This window comes from Lipotes vexillifer, unplaced genomic scaffold, assembly GCF_000442215.2.
Source record: "Lipotes vexillifer unplaced genomic scaffold, Lipotes_vexillifer_v1.1 scaffold429, whole genome shotgun sequence".
In the NCBI taxonomy this organism is placed as follows: Eukaryota; Metazoa; Chordata; class Mammalia; order Artiodactyla; family Lipotidae; genus Lipotes; species Lipotes vexillifer.
Window position 1 is genome coordinate 1,290,425 of NW_006784171.1, and position 14,226 is coordinate 1,304,650.

General features: G+C 39.3%; 1 protein-coding gene and 1 pseudogene across 8 annotated transcripts in view; one reads left to right on the forward strand and one right to left on the reverse strand.

Moving 5' to 3' along the window:
- Window positions 1-14,226, reverse strand: part of DLGAP1 (DLG associated protein 1) — a 325,804-nt gene that overhangs the window by 286,496 nt on the left and 25,082 nt on the right. Inside the window, exon 1 of one of the 8 annotated variants that reach the window (XM_007456574.1) lies at window positions 2,137-2,263. The exons of 6 other annotated variants lie outside the window; for them this stretch is intronic. In XM_007456574.1, coding sequence (XP_007456636.1) covers window positions 2,137-2,187 — 51 coding nt within the window. In that variant the 5' untranslated portion in view covers window positions 2,188-2,263. Of the gene's footprint in view, window positions 1-2,136; window positions 2,264-14,226 lie in introns of those variants that run through there. One more of the 8 variants, XM_007456576.1, reaches the window with a different exon arrangement.
- LOC103069376 (cytochrome c oxidase assembly protein COX11, mitochondrial-like) overlaps window positions 8,621-14,226 on the forward strand; it is a 10,997-nt pseudogene continuing 5,391 nt past the window's right edge.

Consider the following 14,226-nt stretch of genomic DNA (forward strand, 5'->3'; position numbering starts at 1 on the left):
CTTTCCACGTGTGTGTGTGTATGTGTGTGTGTGTGTGTGTGTGTGTGTGTGTGAAGGGAAGGCAGAGGTGCTGCTTCCTCTAGATTTTCCCCATTAATTAACACAAAGAGTTAATGAGTTAGTCTGTAACACCTGCTTTCATCTGGCATCACTAAGAGTGCCTGGAAGGCCTAGGAACTTTGCATCTCATGGTGAAGGGTGAGTGGGTTGACCACTGTAGACAAAAAGAATCACCAAAAGGATGCTGGCCAAAAACCCTGCATATTGAAAGCATCGGGTTGGTTTTAGGTGGCAGTAGTGGATAAAAAGTCATGCTGGTATCAAGGTTTTCTTATTGTATAAATGACAGGAAATAGAAGACAACAACTTGGGGGTTATCAGAGTTTGCTTTCTAGTTTGTTCATTTCTTCCAACTTCCAAATGGACACAGTGCAACCCATAGGCTCTGGATCAGTGATGCTGGGGAGAAGGGAAACGGGGCGAAATGTCAGAAATAAAAAAGCAATAAAAGTGCATGGGACAGTCAAGCATGGTCTGGATTGATGAGGTCTTAGACGGAAAGGGGAGAAAGAGGAAAAGAAGACAAACACCTTTACGAACCCCAAGCAGTCCGCCATGTTTGATCTTCCAAAGGTCCTCCACACAGAGAAAAGCCGTGAAATTGGACATATTTTAAAACCTTGAAGTATGAATAGGTAACATATGTTCTTAAAAATGAGCTGTGATAGACTAAAATGCTACACTCCTACTTCTCATAGGTTTGCTAAATTAGAGGGTTTTCCAGAGAAATGCCTAAAATTTGTAGGTGGCACATGGGGGACATGTAAGTGGAACTAAGTCTTTAGCAGTGGCTGGTACTTGTGTTCAAACTTAGCATCCCTTTATGCTTCTAGGAAAAACAGATACTGTGAACAATTTAGAGGAGGGGAGAAGAAAAATTCTTCCTTTTCTATAAGAGTCTGATTGCAATGTTTAAAGGTTTCCACGAAACAAAAATATCTGGTGTCACAGCTCATCTCCCACGCATGAAAACAAAATGGGAAAATTAGGTGGGAAAAGGAGAACCATTTCCTTTCCATTTCTCCAAAATTTCCCACATACTTTGGCTGTTTTGAACAGATCTTCTGAAATATCTTTTGAGGTCACCTACTTTGAGAGAACAGAGTCTCTGATTTTCAGGTGACATAGCAACGATGAGCCCAGAAAACAGAAATCTTATTTTTCATTTTTGTCATTCTCATTGAAAAGAAAAGATGGTAATTTCTTCCCCACCCCATCTTGCTAAGCTTTTGCTAGTCTCAGGGATTTGTGCTCCGATTTGACTAAAAGAAAAATCTCCGTGTTAAACCCTGAAAAGCTGGATCACAAAAACAAATCCCAATCTCATAACTGTTTCATCACATTTTGTTTTTAAGATATAGTAGCCAAGGTAGCCATGGTCTCACAGAGGTCTGATGGTTTTTTATTCCCTGAACTTCAGTGGACAAACAAGTACGTTTTCCACACGAACTGAAATCCTTGCAGCCACGGTAAATCAAGAAAGTGATAAGGAAAATGCACATTACCGGCATGCTGCTATTTTAAAAACAGTCTTACAAAATAAAACCCACCTAAACCGAAGCTGTGGAATAATTTTAGCAATTGAAAATTACTACCTTCTCTAGAATAACATGTACTTAGAAATGAAATGACTCAGAAACCAACACGAAGTATGTATTCTGCTTTCCTTGGAGCATATTCAACGTTTAATTTACAATACATCACGCTAAATACATTCAATCATCAGGGCTTATATCATTTTATCTGTCTTTGCTGCATCTACCTATTCTGCTCTTAAGCTAAATTCACTTTGCATTATACATGATAACAATATTATTATACAGATGCCATTCTTACTAAAAAGCTGGATTTCTCCCTCAGCCCCTCCAGTACCGTAAGAAACCAAATCAAAGGAAAAGGGCACACTGATGGGGGGTGGCTACTCTTTATGAAATTGTTCATCCCAAATTCGCAGACATCGTGAAACATGACATTAACTCCAGTATGTTAAAAGAAAAATTATGGATTAGCACAGAAAACAAACACAAAGAGACTATTTATCTTCTTTTCCATAGCCCAGAATTGCCATTAGCTTACCTTATTAGCTGAAATGCCAAACAGAATGTCTTTATGGAAAAGTAAGTTCATTATTCATCTCAGCTTTGATTTGGTCTAGCGCAGCTGAGAGCATTTAGCTTCTCCCTGTGATTTGCCGATGCAAAGTGGGTGAGTAAGGCAGTAAACACAGAACTTGGGAGGTGGGGAGCGGTTGGCCCGTGGCTCACAACTCTAGACCTGCAACTTTACAGTTTCTTTCATATGAAGATAGTTAACAAACTCAGATCTTAACACCGAAGAGATCTTATCACCAAAGTGACTACTTAGTGGAGATTTTTAAGCCCGTCCAGTAGGCAGGGCAGTTGCAATGCTAATGTCCTGCCTGTTCACGGTCCCAGCAAAATTACATTGCTGTTTTTAGCTTGGTGGATTCTTGGGCTATTGATTCACTTTGCAGCACGTTAGTGGATAATATATATTTTGTCAAGGAGAAATCCACGTGGGGGAGCAATCTCTGTAATTTTCTTTAAAAAGAAAACCTGCTTGTCTGACCAGTGAACGGAAAGATAGATGCATTTTACAATTTTGAAGACACACACAACATTGTGTTGGATACAACATTCCGGTAGCTCCTACAGACGGAGACCCAGAAGCAAGATAGCAATAGATATCTGTCCTCAGGTCATCAAATTCTCTTTCAGAAAAAAAAGTCACGTTCTTTAATAATTGATTAATTTTCTTCAAATGAATTAAACATGTTCTAGAAACCTTTCGGCAAACACTTTTTCTTTCTTAAAAAATGACTTCCATAGAAAACACCCCAAAAGAACCTTATTTAGTGAAAGTGTCTCATTTCCAAGATGGGCAAAGGAAGTGTTGCAGCTTCCTCTCTCAAGCGTTTTACTTCACAGAATTCGAGCAGTCTCATTTACTAAAATCCAGCTTTACCAAGTAAAATATGCGATCACAACAGCGAGACAAGTCTTGGATAATCAATAGACAAGACAGTGTTACTGAGCAAAGCAATTTTAGCTTAAAGACTGTTTGAGCTTTCTTTGACTTTGTCACCATGCAAAATCAAGCCCCCAGTTCTCTCCTGAATTAATGAGAGCATGGCTGCCTCTAATGAGAAATGATAAAGAAAACGCAATAATGATTGATTTGCCTCAAAATGTTAAACAGTTACCATATGACTCAGCAATTTCCACTCTTAGGCATATACTCGGGAGAAATGAAAACACGTGTCCACACAAAAACTTGTACACAAATGTTCACAGCACCATTATTTACAATAGCCCCAAACAAAAAAGTGGAAACAGTCTTACAAGAGCCCAAACACAAAAGTGGAAACGGTCTTAATGTTCATCAGCTGATGAATGGATGTAAAAATGTGATATAGTCATATAATGGAATATGATTTGGCATTAAAAGTCAGGTATTGACACATGCTATACCATGGATGAATTTTGAAAACAGCATGCTGATTGACAGAAGTCATCACAGAGTGTATGATCCCATTTATATGAAATTTCCAGAACAGGCAGAATCTATGGAGACAGAAAGTAGCTCGGTGGTTGCCCTAGGCTTGTGGGCAGTGTACTAGGAAGTGAATACAAATGGGTCTCTTACTGGAGTGATGAAAATGTTCTTATCTTAGATGGTGGTGATGTTTGCACCACTCTGTGAATACACTAAAACCACTGAATTGTATATTTTAAATAGGTGAATTTTATGGTTTGCACGTATCTTAATAAATGTTAATAAAATTATTAATTTGTCATAGAAATATTGTCATATAATGGTTGCAACTGCAAGAATTTGTTATATATAATAAATCCTGCAAAAGGTAGATAGGGAGAGGTGGGGAAAGTGTCAAGATAACACCAAACTTGGAAAATCCTTGAGGACTCATGGACTGTAGACCTACCTGAAGGACCATTTGTGCTGGTTTTTAATCATGGATAATTTTCCATAAGAAAAACCCCCCAAATCAGAGAGAGTGAGAGCAAGAGAAAGAAGACGAAGGAGAGAAAGAGAGGAAAAAGGAGACTAGTTTTTTTATTTATTTAACTTTTTAGTTTATATTGGAGTATAGTTGATTAACAAGGGGAGACGTGTTTTTGATTAGATAGCATGAAAGGACAGGTGATTCAAGAGGGAAAGTAGGATCCCAAACCTTAATTCTGATGATATAACAGCAAGTGGTTGAGATGAGAATAAAAGAAGAAAGCCTTTAAAGAGACCAAAAGAATTGAACAAGGAGGGTTTTGAAATGCTCAAATTAAAGGAACTTGTTTCTAACAAGAGAGGTGGGTTCACAATCAAGGAAGAATACACGTAAGGGATGAGAATCTACAGGAGTTGCACCAAGAGTGCTAAAACCCAGAATTAAATGAAGTTTGAATTAAAAAAAGAATAGAAGCGATAAAAAAGCCAGGGACAGTAAAAAAAAAAAAAAAAGAAAAAAAAAGAAAAAGGGTTTTGGAAAAAAAAGAAAGGGAAAAAAAAAAAGAACAAGGACCATCCTGAGACGTGGTCCAGATGGTGTAACGTGAACAGATGATGATGAAGGAGGAGAAAGGGGAGGTGCAGAGCTAAACATCAAACTCTCAAACTTTACCATTTTCTGTATCAAAGCAAAGGATCTGCAAATTGGAAAGGTTAGAAAAAGAAGCATGGTGAAGAGAAATCTGAATTCCAGGAAACCCTCTTGTATGCAGATGGCTCATACATTTGTATTTTCAAAACTAAAAACAGAGTTACCATATGATCCAGCGATCCCACTCCTGGGCATAGATCTGGAGAAAACTATAATTTGAGAAATATGAATTGGAACAAACAGAAGAACAAGGACCATCCTGAGACGTGGTCCAGATGGTGTAACGTGAACAGATGATGATGAAGGAGGAGAAAGGGGAGGTGCAGAGCTAAACATCAAACTCTCAAACTTTACCATTTTCTGTATCAAAGCAAAGGATCTGCAAATTGGAAAGGTTAGAAAAAGAAGCATGGTGAAGAGAAATCTGAATTCCAGGAAACCCTCTTGTATGCAGATGGCTCATACATTTGTATTTTCAAAACTAAAAACAGAGTTACCATATGATCCAGCGATCCCACTCCTGGGCATAGATCTGGAGAAAACTATAATTTGAGAAGATGCATATACCCCAATGTTCATAGCAGCACTATTTACAATAGCCAGGTCAAGGAAGCAACTTAAAAGTCCATCGGCAGAGGAATGGATAAAGAAGATTTGGTGTATTTATGCAATGGAATATTACTCAGCCATAAAAAGAATAAAATAATGCCAGTTATAGCAAGACGGATGGACCTAGAGATTATCATACTAAGTGAAGTAAGCCAGACAAAGACAAATATCATATGATATCACTTATATGTGGAACCTAAAAAAAAAAAAAAAAAGATACAAATGAACTTATTTACAAAACGGAAATAGACCCACAGACATAGAAAACAAGCTTATGGTTACCAAAGGGGAAGGAGGGGGGACAAATTAGGAGGTTGGGATTAATGCATACATAGTACTATATATAAAATAGATAATCAACAAGGACCTACTGTACAGCACAGAGAGCTATACTCAAGATTTTGTAATAACCTATAAGGGAAAAGAATCTGAAAAAGAATATGTATATGTATATGTGTATATATATATATATATATATATGTATATATATATATATATAAGTATATATATATATATATACATATATATATAACTGAATATAACTGAACCACTGTTCTGAACACCTGAAACTAACACGACACTGTAAATCAACCATACCTCAAAAAAATTCTGTTTTCTCAAAAATAAATTTGTATTTTCATTCCAGATCTCCCATATGAACTTCAGGTACCTGACAACTTTACTTGAAGCAATTCACACGCAGCACCTTCAAAATCAAACTCATTTTCTCCTCCCCCTTTCCTGCCCACACCCCACTGTAGCTCTTCTCAAACTCCCTACTTCAGTGAATGGAAACACCATCTTCTATGCAAGTCAGAGACATAGGTACCATCCCGGACACTTCCTTTTCCGTCAGCGTTGCCAAGTCCTATAGATTGGGAATCTCTGGAAACTATCCACCTGCCTCAACATCACTGTCACCAGCCTAGTCCAAGTCACCATTTTCTTTCACCTGAGATGCTATACTTGTCTTCTAACTGGTTCTCCTTCTTTCATTTTATTTATCTTTTCACTTCCTCTAAAGGGATGTTTTCAGAAGGCAACGTGGATATCATCTCTCCCCACTCCTGCTGTTCTACGCACACAAACAAGGATATAAAGATTCAAATTTTAGACACTACCTCCAGAACCCTGACTGATAGAGTCCTGCATATCTTCCCAGACTCTTTTTGCACAACCTTGGTGACCTAACCACACTAGATTTATTTCTGACCCTTTTGTTTCTCCCTGCCTTTGCCTGATTCCCCTGGCTCATTGTCTAGTTGACTTGAAGTCTTCCTTCAGACCCAATCCCAACCACTATTTCCTAGGGTGTGCTTCCCCCAAGTTCTTAAGTCAATCTGCTATCACAGTATCATAATCTCCTCTGCAGGTATTGAGCAAAGTGATCACTTGGAATAGGTTTTTACTTACGAGTAGAGGGCTCAGAAGGTGCTTGGGCTACTACACTCTTGGTATCTTTGAAGACACTTGCTTGGGTTGCCTCTTAGTTTTAAACTCACTGTGGAGAGACCTGCTTTCCCGCTGGTCACTCTTCTAACAGGGCAAGGACGAGGGATGGATTGTATGGAGGGAAAGCAGGGAATAAACATTTTTGGCTCAGGGACCCAGCAGTCTGATCTTAGGTGCAAGATGTTTAGGGTAGTGCTAAGAAATACTAGTTGCCCATCCCCTAGAATCTAAAGGGGCCCTAGTCCTATGGGAATTTGAAGTCAGCCACAGTTCCTGCCAGCAAAGCAAGGGACAACCAGGACTGCAGACAGGGAAGAGCTCCCAGCATAATTCAACAGTAGCCCTTGCCATGGTAGTAAATTTAAATTTATTTGTGTCATTGATTTGAGTAATGTTTATCTCCCCACTGACAATGGGAGCATGAGAGTAGGAATCAGGTCTGTTTCTGATCATCACTGAATCCTTTGCAACTACACAGGGCCTGGCAACAGTAGGCATTTAATAAACAGTTTTTGAATGAATCAATGAAAGAGCTCTTAAATTGGCAGGCTGTGGTGGGAGGGTAATGATAGCATAATTGCTACTAGTGAAATCATTTAAAGCATATGTTCTATGTTGGGTGTCAGGACTAGTCTTCTTGTTTATGAAATCTGACCATTTTATATCGTTCCCTTGTCATCACAGTTGTGATCCCACTACTGCATGAAGATCCACTATTAAGCATTTTGCTTAGAAAATATGCAGGATGTTTGAAAATATCGTAAGATTTATTAAATTCATAATTTAATTTTCCCAGTGAATACATTTTCCTTTTTAAAGGAGGGCACACCTAAAAACAATCAACTTAAGTTGCTGTGCTCAGGCAAATTACATCTTGTTGTACACAGAGAGCTTTCGGTAGGACCCCAGAATCAAGGTGGGTAATTAAAAACTGTCAAAGAAAATGTGATGGGGAAAGATGAAGATGGACAAGTCTTTTGAATCATCCAAAAGATAACAGCTTGATGGGCTTGAGTTTACAAAGCAGCAGCCTCCTAGAACAGGCTGTTAAAGGAAGATCTCTGAGCACCGCAAGAAGCAGCTTGGGTTTATGAAGACGTAGTGTGCTAGGCTGACTGTGTTTTACTTTTATTTTTGAAGATTAACTTGGTCGACGGGTATACATATAACCTGTGCTTCCTTATGCAAAGTCATCTTTATAGAAAGAAGACAGGAGGAAAATATTTCTAAATGTTAACAGGACTGGTTTCCACTGAATTTTCTCACTTCTCTTCCTGGCAGCCATTCCAAACAACAAAAACAATAATACAACAAAACAAAGAGAATTACCCAGAAATCATATTTTCAGCAAAACCAGCAGAACATCCACAAACTCCCAAATCGGAGTCAGGCAGAAAGCCAAGGAGGAAAGGGATAGTAACGTGGCAGGTAAATGAGAGGTATGAAGGGGACCTAGCTGTAGCAGAGCTCGGAAAGCTTTGCCAAATACACCCTCCCCCGAAGTGAGGACCTCAGTCTGAGCGAGCGCATTGCACTGTGGAAAGGCAGGGACTAATGTAGGTGGTGGAGGGTGAATGGGCAAATCTCACTAAGGGCCAGAAAAATTCTTTCTAAAAATGACTGTATCATTTCTGTCCCCACATGACTGGCAATCTGCGGGGTCATCCATAAAGTAACCGAGGGAGAAAAGAACTAGGTTTTGTCTGAAAGTCAGAGGTTGTGTGAGCACACAGATGCATCATACTATGAAGAAACAGTGTATAACTGTAGCAACAGCAAAGGAAGCCCTTGGTTCATGAATGCTTGAAAAATGACTGCCTACCTTCTGATTCTCTTAGAAAACAACAACGACTTGTTCAGGCCATGGGAGGGCTCTGGCGTCCGGGATGAAGGCGCGTCGCTCTCCGCGGGTGGCCCTGGAATCACCCTGGGAACCGGACCAGGGCTGCGGAGAGGGTAGAGCCTCGTCTCCGGTCGGGGAGGAGCGGGACAGGGGGCGCCTAGAGGGAGCTGAGACGACCCGGGACGGGGAGGCGCCCGAGCCTGGCGGTGCGGCCGCCGCGGCGGCCGAAGAGCACAAACCCCCTCACGCGCGCACAGGACGAGGATTGGCGGCGGCCGAACAAGACACTCCTCACGAACTTGGCCGCTGCGGCCGTGGGCATGCTGGGGGGCGTCCTGAGCCGCCGTGCCCCTTTACCGGCTCTACTGCCAGACTACTGGACCTGGAGAATCAGCAGTAGCAGGTCATGCAGCAGACCAGACTGGAAACATGGTACCTGTTAAGGATCGCATCACTGAAGTCACCTTGAATGCAGATGTGCATGCAAGTCTCCAGTGGAACTTTAGACCTCAGCAAACAGAAATATACGTAGTGCCAGGGGAGACTGCACTGGCGTTTTATAAAGCTAAGACTCCTACTGACAAACCAGTAAATGGAATTTCTACATACAATGTTGTACCATTTGAAGCTGGACAGTATTTCAATAAAATACAGTGCTTCTGTTTTGAAGAACAAGGGCTTAATCCACAAGAGGGAGTAGATATGCCAGTATTTTTCTACATTGATCCTGAATTTGCTGAAGATCCAAGAATGGTGAATGTTGATCTCATCATTCTTCCTTATACTGTTTTTTTTTTTTTTTTTTGCGGTACGCGGGCCTCTCACTGTTGTGGCCTCTCCCGTTGCGGAGCACAGGCTCCGGACGCACAGGCTCAGCAGCCATGGCTCACGGGCCCAGCCGCTCTGCGGCACGCGGGATCTTCCCGGACCGGGGCACGAACCCGTGTCCCCTGCATCGGCAGGCGGACTCTCAACCATTGCGCCACCAGGGAAGCCCAACAGTCACTATTTTAAAAGCTCAAAATGGAAGAGGAATCACTACAGCCCTAACAGCTTGCCCAAAGATTACAATCTGATTTCAAATTTGACTGTATTTTTCCTTTACGATCTAGGGCTATTTTACATTCAGAGTACTAAATAAGTACTTTGAAATTTCAGTACCATGAAATTTAAATAAAATGTATATCTAGGAGGCTTCTAGCACTTCTTGTGATAGTTCCAAGTCTCCGAATTTTAAAATGTAAGTGCGATTGTGAAGATTTACCGCCAGCAGAGTTCTTCTGAAAAAAGATATATTAAACTGTTTGAATAGTTAAAAAAAAAACAAACCCAAACCAAAAAACTTGTTCAAATAAGAGTAACATAAAAGGAACATGCATGCAGGTCCTATAGGGAATATGGAAAACAGCAGCCACAAATTTCTTATAAATAATGAAAATGTACCAGGAAAATATGTTGCCACAAAGTTTAAAAGCATAACCCAAATTAGAAACAGTAATTCATGAAGCAATTACAGCTATAAAGGAAGATCACAAAGCAGAATGATAAGAACTCAGGGAAAAAAGTGAGAAAACGAAGGTCGCTGGTAGACAGCTGGAGGATGTGAAATAGGAACTGGCAGAATTGAAGGAAAGGAAGGTAAATAAAGGGACACAAAAGACAAGAATGAAAAGAGCATAGAAATGGTGCAGAGATAAAAAGGATAAAGAAGGATCAGAGAAACAAGGCAACATAGCCAACATATGCATAGCTGTGATTCGCAAAGAAAGTCAAACCAATGGAATAGAATCATTATCTTAAAATATAATGCAAGAGAGCTTTTCTGAAATAAAAAGTCTAAAATCTATTTAATGAAAAGGTAACCATTTTATCAGTGAGAAGTCATTCAGGATGGTCAGTGTAAAGAAATGTCTCAGAAAAAGTTTTGAAGGGAATCCTTTAGGTGGTCAAGCAAAAAGATAAAATGAGGTTAAGGGAGAGAAAATGAGGTGGACATTAGAGTTACCTGCAGAAACATGGAACCTGAGCGCACAACAGAGCAGCAACTACAAGAGATTGAGCTAAGAAAGCAGGAGCCAACGATTCTCTGTCTAGTTAAGCTCTTTCCAATGTAAAGACTCAAGTAAAAAGAGCTTTGGACATGCCAGAATTTGGGTACTGTTGCTCAAATGAACCTTTCTAGGGGAAAATCCTAGAGGATGGGCTGTAGACAGACATGAAACAGAAAACGTCAACAGAAAAATGTCATCAAAGAACCAGTGGCCAACACCCCCATGTTCATTACAGCACTATTCACAATAGCCAAGACATGGAAGCAACCTAGGTGTCCACTGATGGATGAATGGATAAGGAAGATGTGGCATGCATATATATATATTTACTCAGCCATAAAAATAATGAAATATTGCCATTTGTGACATGGGTGGACCTTGAGGGCATTATGCTACGTGAAACAAGTCAGACAGAGAAAGACAAATACTGTATGATCTCACTTACATGTGGAATCGAAGAAAAAAACCCTGAGCTTATAGATCCAGAGAACAGATTGATGGTTGCCAGAGGCGGGGGGTGGTGGTTGTGGGAAATGGTGAAGATGGTCAAAAGGTACAAACTTCCGGTTATAAAATAAAGAAGTCCGGGGTGTAATGTACAGCATGGTGATTATAGTTAATAATCCTGTACTGCATATTTGAAAATTGCTAAGAGAGCAGATCTTAAAAGTTCTCATCACAAGAAGGAAATTTTTAACTGTGTATGGTGACAGATGTAAACTAGACTTATGGTGGTGATCTTTTTTTTAAATTTAATTTTATTTATTTTTCTACAGCGGTTCTTATTAGTTATCTATTTTATACATATTAGTGTATACATGTCAATCCCAATCTCCCAATTCATCCCACCACCACCACCACCCCCGCCCCCGCTTTCCCCCCCATGGTGTCCGTATGTTTGTTCTCCACATCTGTGCCTCTGTTTCTGGTGGTGATCATTTTTGCAGTACATACAAATATTGAATCATTATGTTGTATGCCTAAAACTAGTATAACGCTATATGTCAGTTATACCTCAATAACAATAAAAAAAGAACCAGTGGCCAAAACCTAGCTCAACACATTTTAGAAGAGGTATATCATTTTCATGGATTTAAGAGGAATACCTTTATGATCTGATGTGACATGGAGTTTCTGTAGCTATACATATGTAGATATACTTTAAGAATTTTTTTCTATTACTAGTTTGTTTTACTTCTTTTCTAAATCCTTAATGGCTGTTGAATATCATAAAATGTCGTTTATGTGTATATTGAGATAGTCACGTGTGTTTTCTCCTTTAATCTCCTAGTTGCTGTGAATTGTATGAATGTTTATTTTTTCTAATGCTAAGGCTTCCTTTCATTAGCAAATAAATCCCGTCTGGTCATGTTATTTTACATGACTTATAATTAGTGAATTTTATTGAAATATTTATTAAGAATTTTTGCATCAGCTTCGTGAGAGAAATTGCATTACAATTTTCCTTTCTCAGACTGCCGTCATCTAGTTAAGATTATACGAAATCCTAAAATGAACTGGGCATCTTTTCTTTGCTCAGATCTCTAGAAGAATTTTTATATGACAGGGATTAACATTTTCTCGCTGGTTTCATGAAACTATTTGGGTCTGGTCTTTCTTTTTCTGAGTAAATGTTAAACTAATGTGTCAGTTTCTTAAACTGTTATGGATGTATTCATGGTTCTTGTTTTTACTGAGTTTTGAATAATTTGCTTTTCTAAGAAATTATCCACTTACGTTTTCAATATATTGGTATAAAATCTATTTCTGTTCTAGTCCTATGATAGATTTAATATCTACTGTAAATTTATCCCTGTTCCTGTTTTCATTCCTAATAGTGTTTATGCTTTCTTTTTCTCTTTTTGGTGAGCTTATTCAGAGGTTAGTGATATCAGTATTTTCAAAGAACAGCAATAACACAAAAATATTTACAGTGATTATCTCTGGGTGATTTTGATTATCTTCTTTATTTTCTTATGTATTTTACAAAATTTCCCCAATAAACGTATATTATGAACCTCCCCAACAATACCGGTAATAAAGTGATACACTTTTGAACAGTCCAAAAGTGGACTGAATAGGAGATTCACAACTGGTTGAATGGCTTTTCCTAGATGGTATATAAATAATTTCAAGAAAAACTGGAGAATGGTCTTTAGTGGTATGCATAAGCCTTTCTTTTTGGCCCTATTCTGAACAGTTTTTTAATCATCAACTTCCATGATGATATATTAGACACTATTATGAGGTTTAGAATATAATACATCTTGGGAAAATATTTAAAATACTGGATTTCAGATTTAGTATTTCTCCAATTTTGACACTGGAAGCATTCTTTCTGGTCGTCCGAATGGCACTTTTAGGTGGGTGAATTAGAAACAAGCTGTCCCCTCCTCAAGACTCTACTGTCATTTTCTGGAAAATTATGGTAATAAATAAATAACTAAGATAACTACTAATATAAATGATGTTCTCTAGAATTAGACTGTGCACAATAGTAAGGAGTGACCTTGGGCTAGAAAGACACATTTGTATTTATAAGATGACATTTAATAAAGATAAACGTAATAGTCTACATTATGTTAAACCACCTAAGCGCATAGTACAAGGTAAGACAAACATGTCAAAATGATTTCATGTGAATGAATGGCTCACAGTTTTTTCTGAGTATGAGACAGGTTGGCATGGCTGCCAGACGAGCTGGTACCTTGATAGAAGTAGGGTATTCATATCCAAAGATTTTCAAAGGGTACTGTGAGGTCCAAATTCAACTGAAATATTGTTCACAAAATAATATCATAAGTTAAGAGAGACGCTGCTTTTCTTGGAACAGAATACAATTTGTCTGTTGTCAGCTAAAAGAGCTTGATGTCCTATTCTCAGAGAACTGCTGAAGGAACTAGGTCTCTTGAAGATAGAACAATGAAGACTTATGGGCGAACAATAGCTTTTGTTTTTGTTTTTGTTTTTTTTTGCGGTACGAGGGCCTCTCACTGCTGTGGCCTCTCCCGTTGCGGAGCACAGGCTCCGGACGCGCAGGCTCAGCGGCCATGGCTCACGGGCCCAGCCGCTCCGCGGCATGTGGGATCCTCCTGGACCGGGGCACGAACCCGTGTCCCCTGCATCGGCAGGTGGACTCTCAACCACTGCGCCACCAGGGAAGCGAACAATAGTTTTAATCAAACATTTGAAGGACTGCCTTGTAGAAGAAAAATTTGATTTATTTCACATAGCTCTACATCCAAGTTAAAGAAAGAGAGGTGGGCTTGGACTCACGATAGAGAAGTATCTTCTAAGAAGGATGTCAAGAATGGAAACTGCTTCTGGGGTGAAAATTCAGGGATCCTTTCTAGAGGCCATTTGGTAACGCGCAAAAAGCCTTACGATTTGGCATTCCCATTGGCCCAGCGAATCCAGGAATTTCTACTGATTAAGTAATTGGATGCTTTATGAGGCATTTGTAACAGTGAAAGATTTGGATAGGTTACTAAGTAAATACAGGAAAAGAAAAAAAGAAGTGTGAGGGGGAAAAAAAAACAAACAGAGCAGAATGGGGGCAAAGAGAAGGAGGGAAA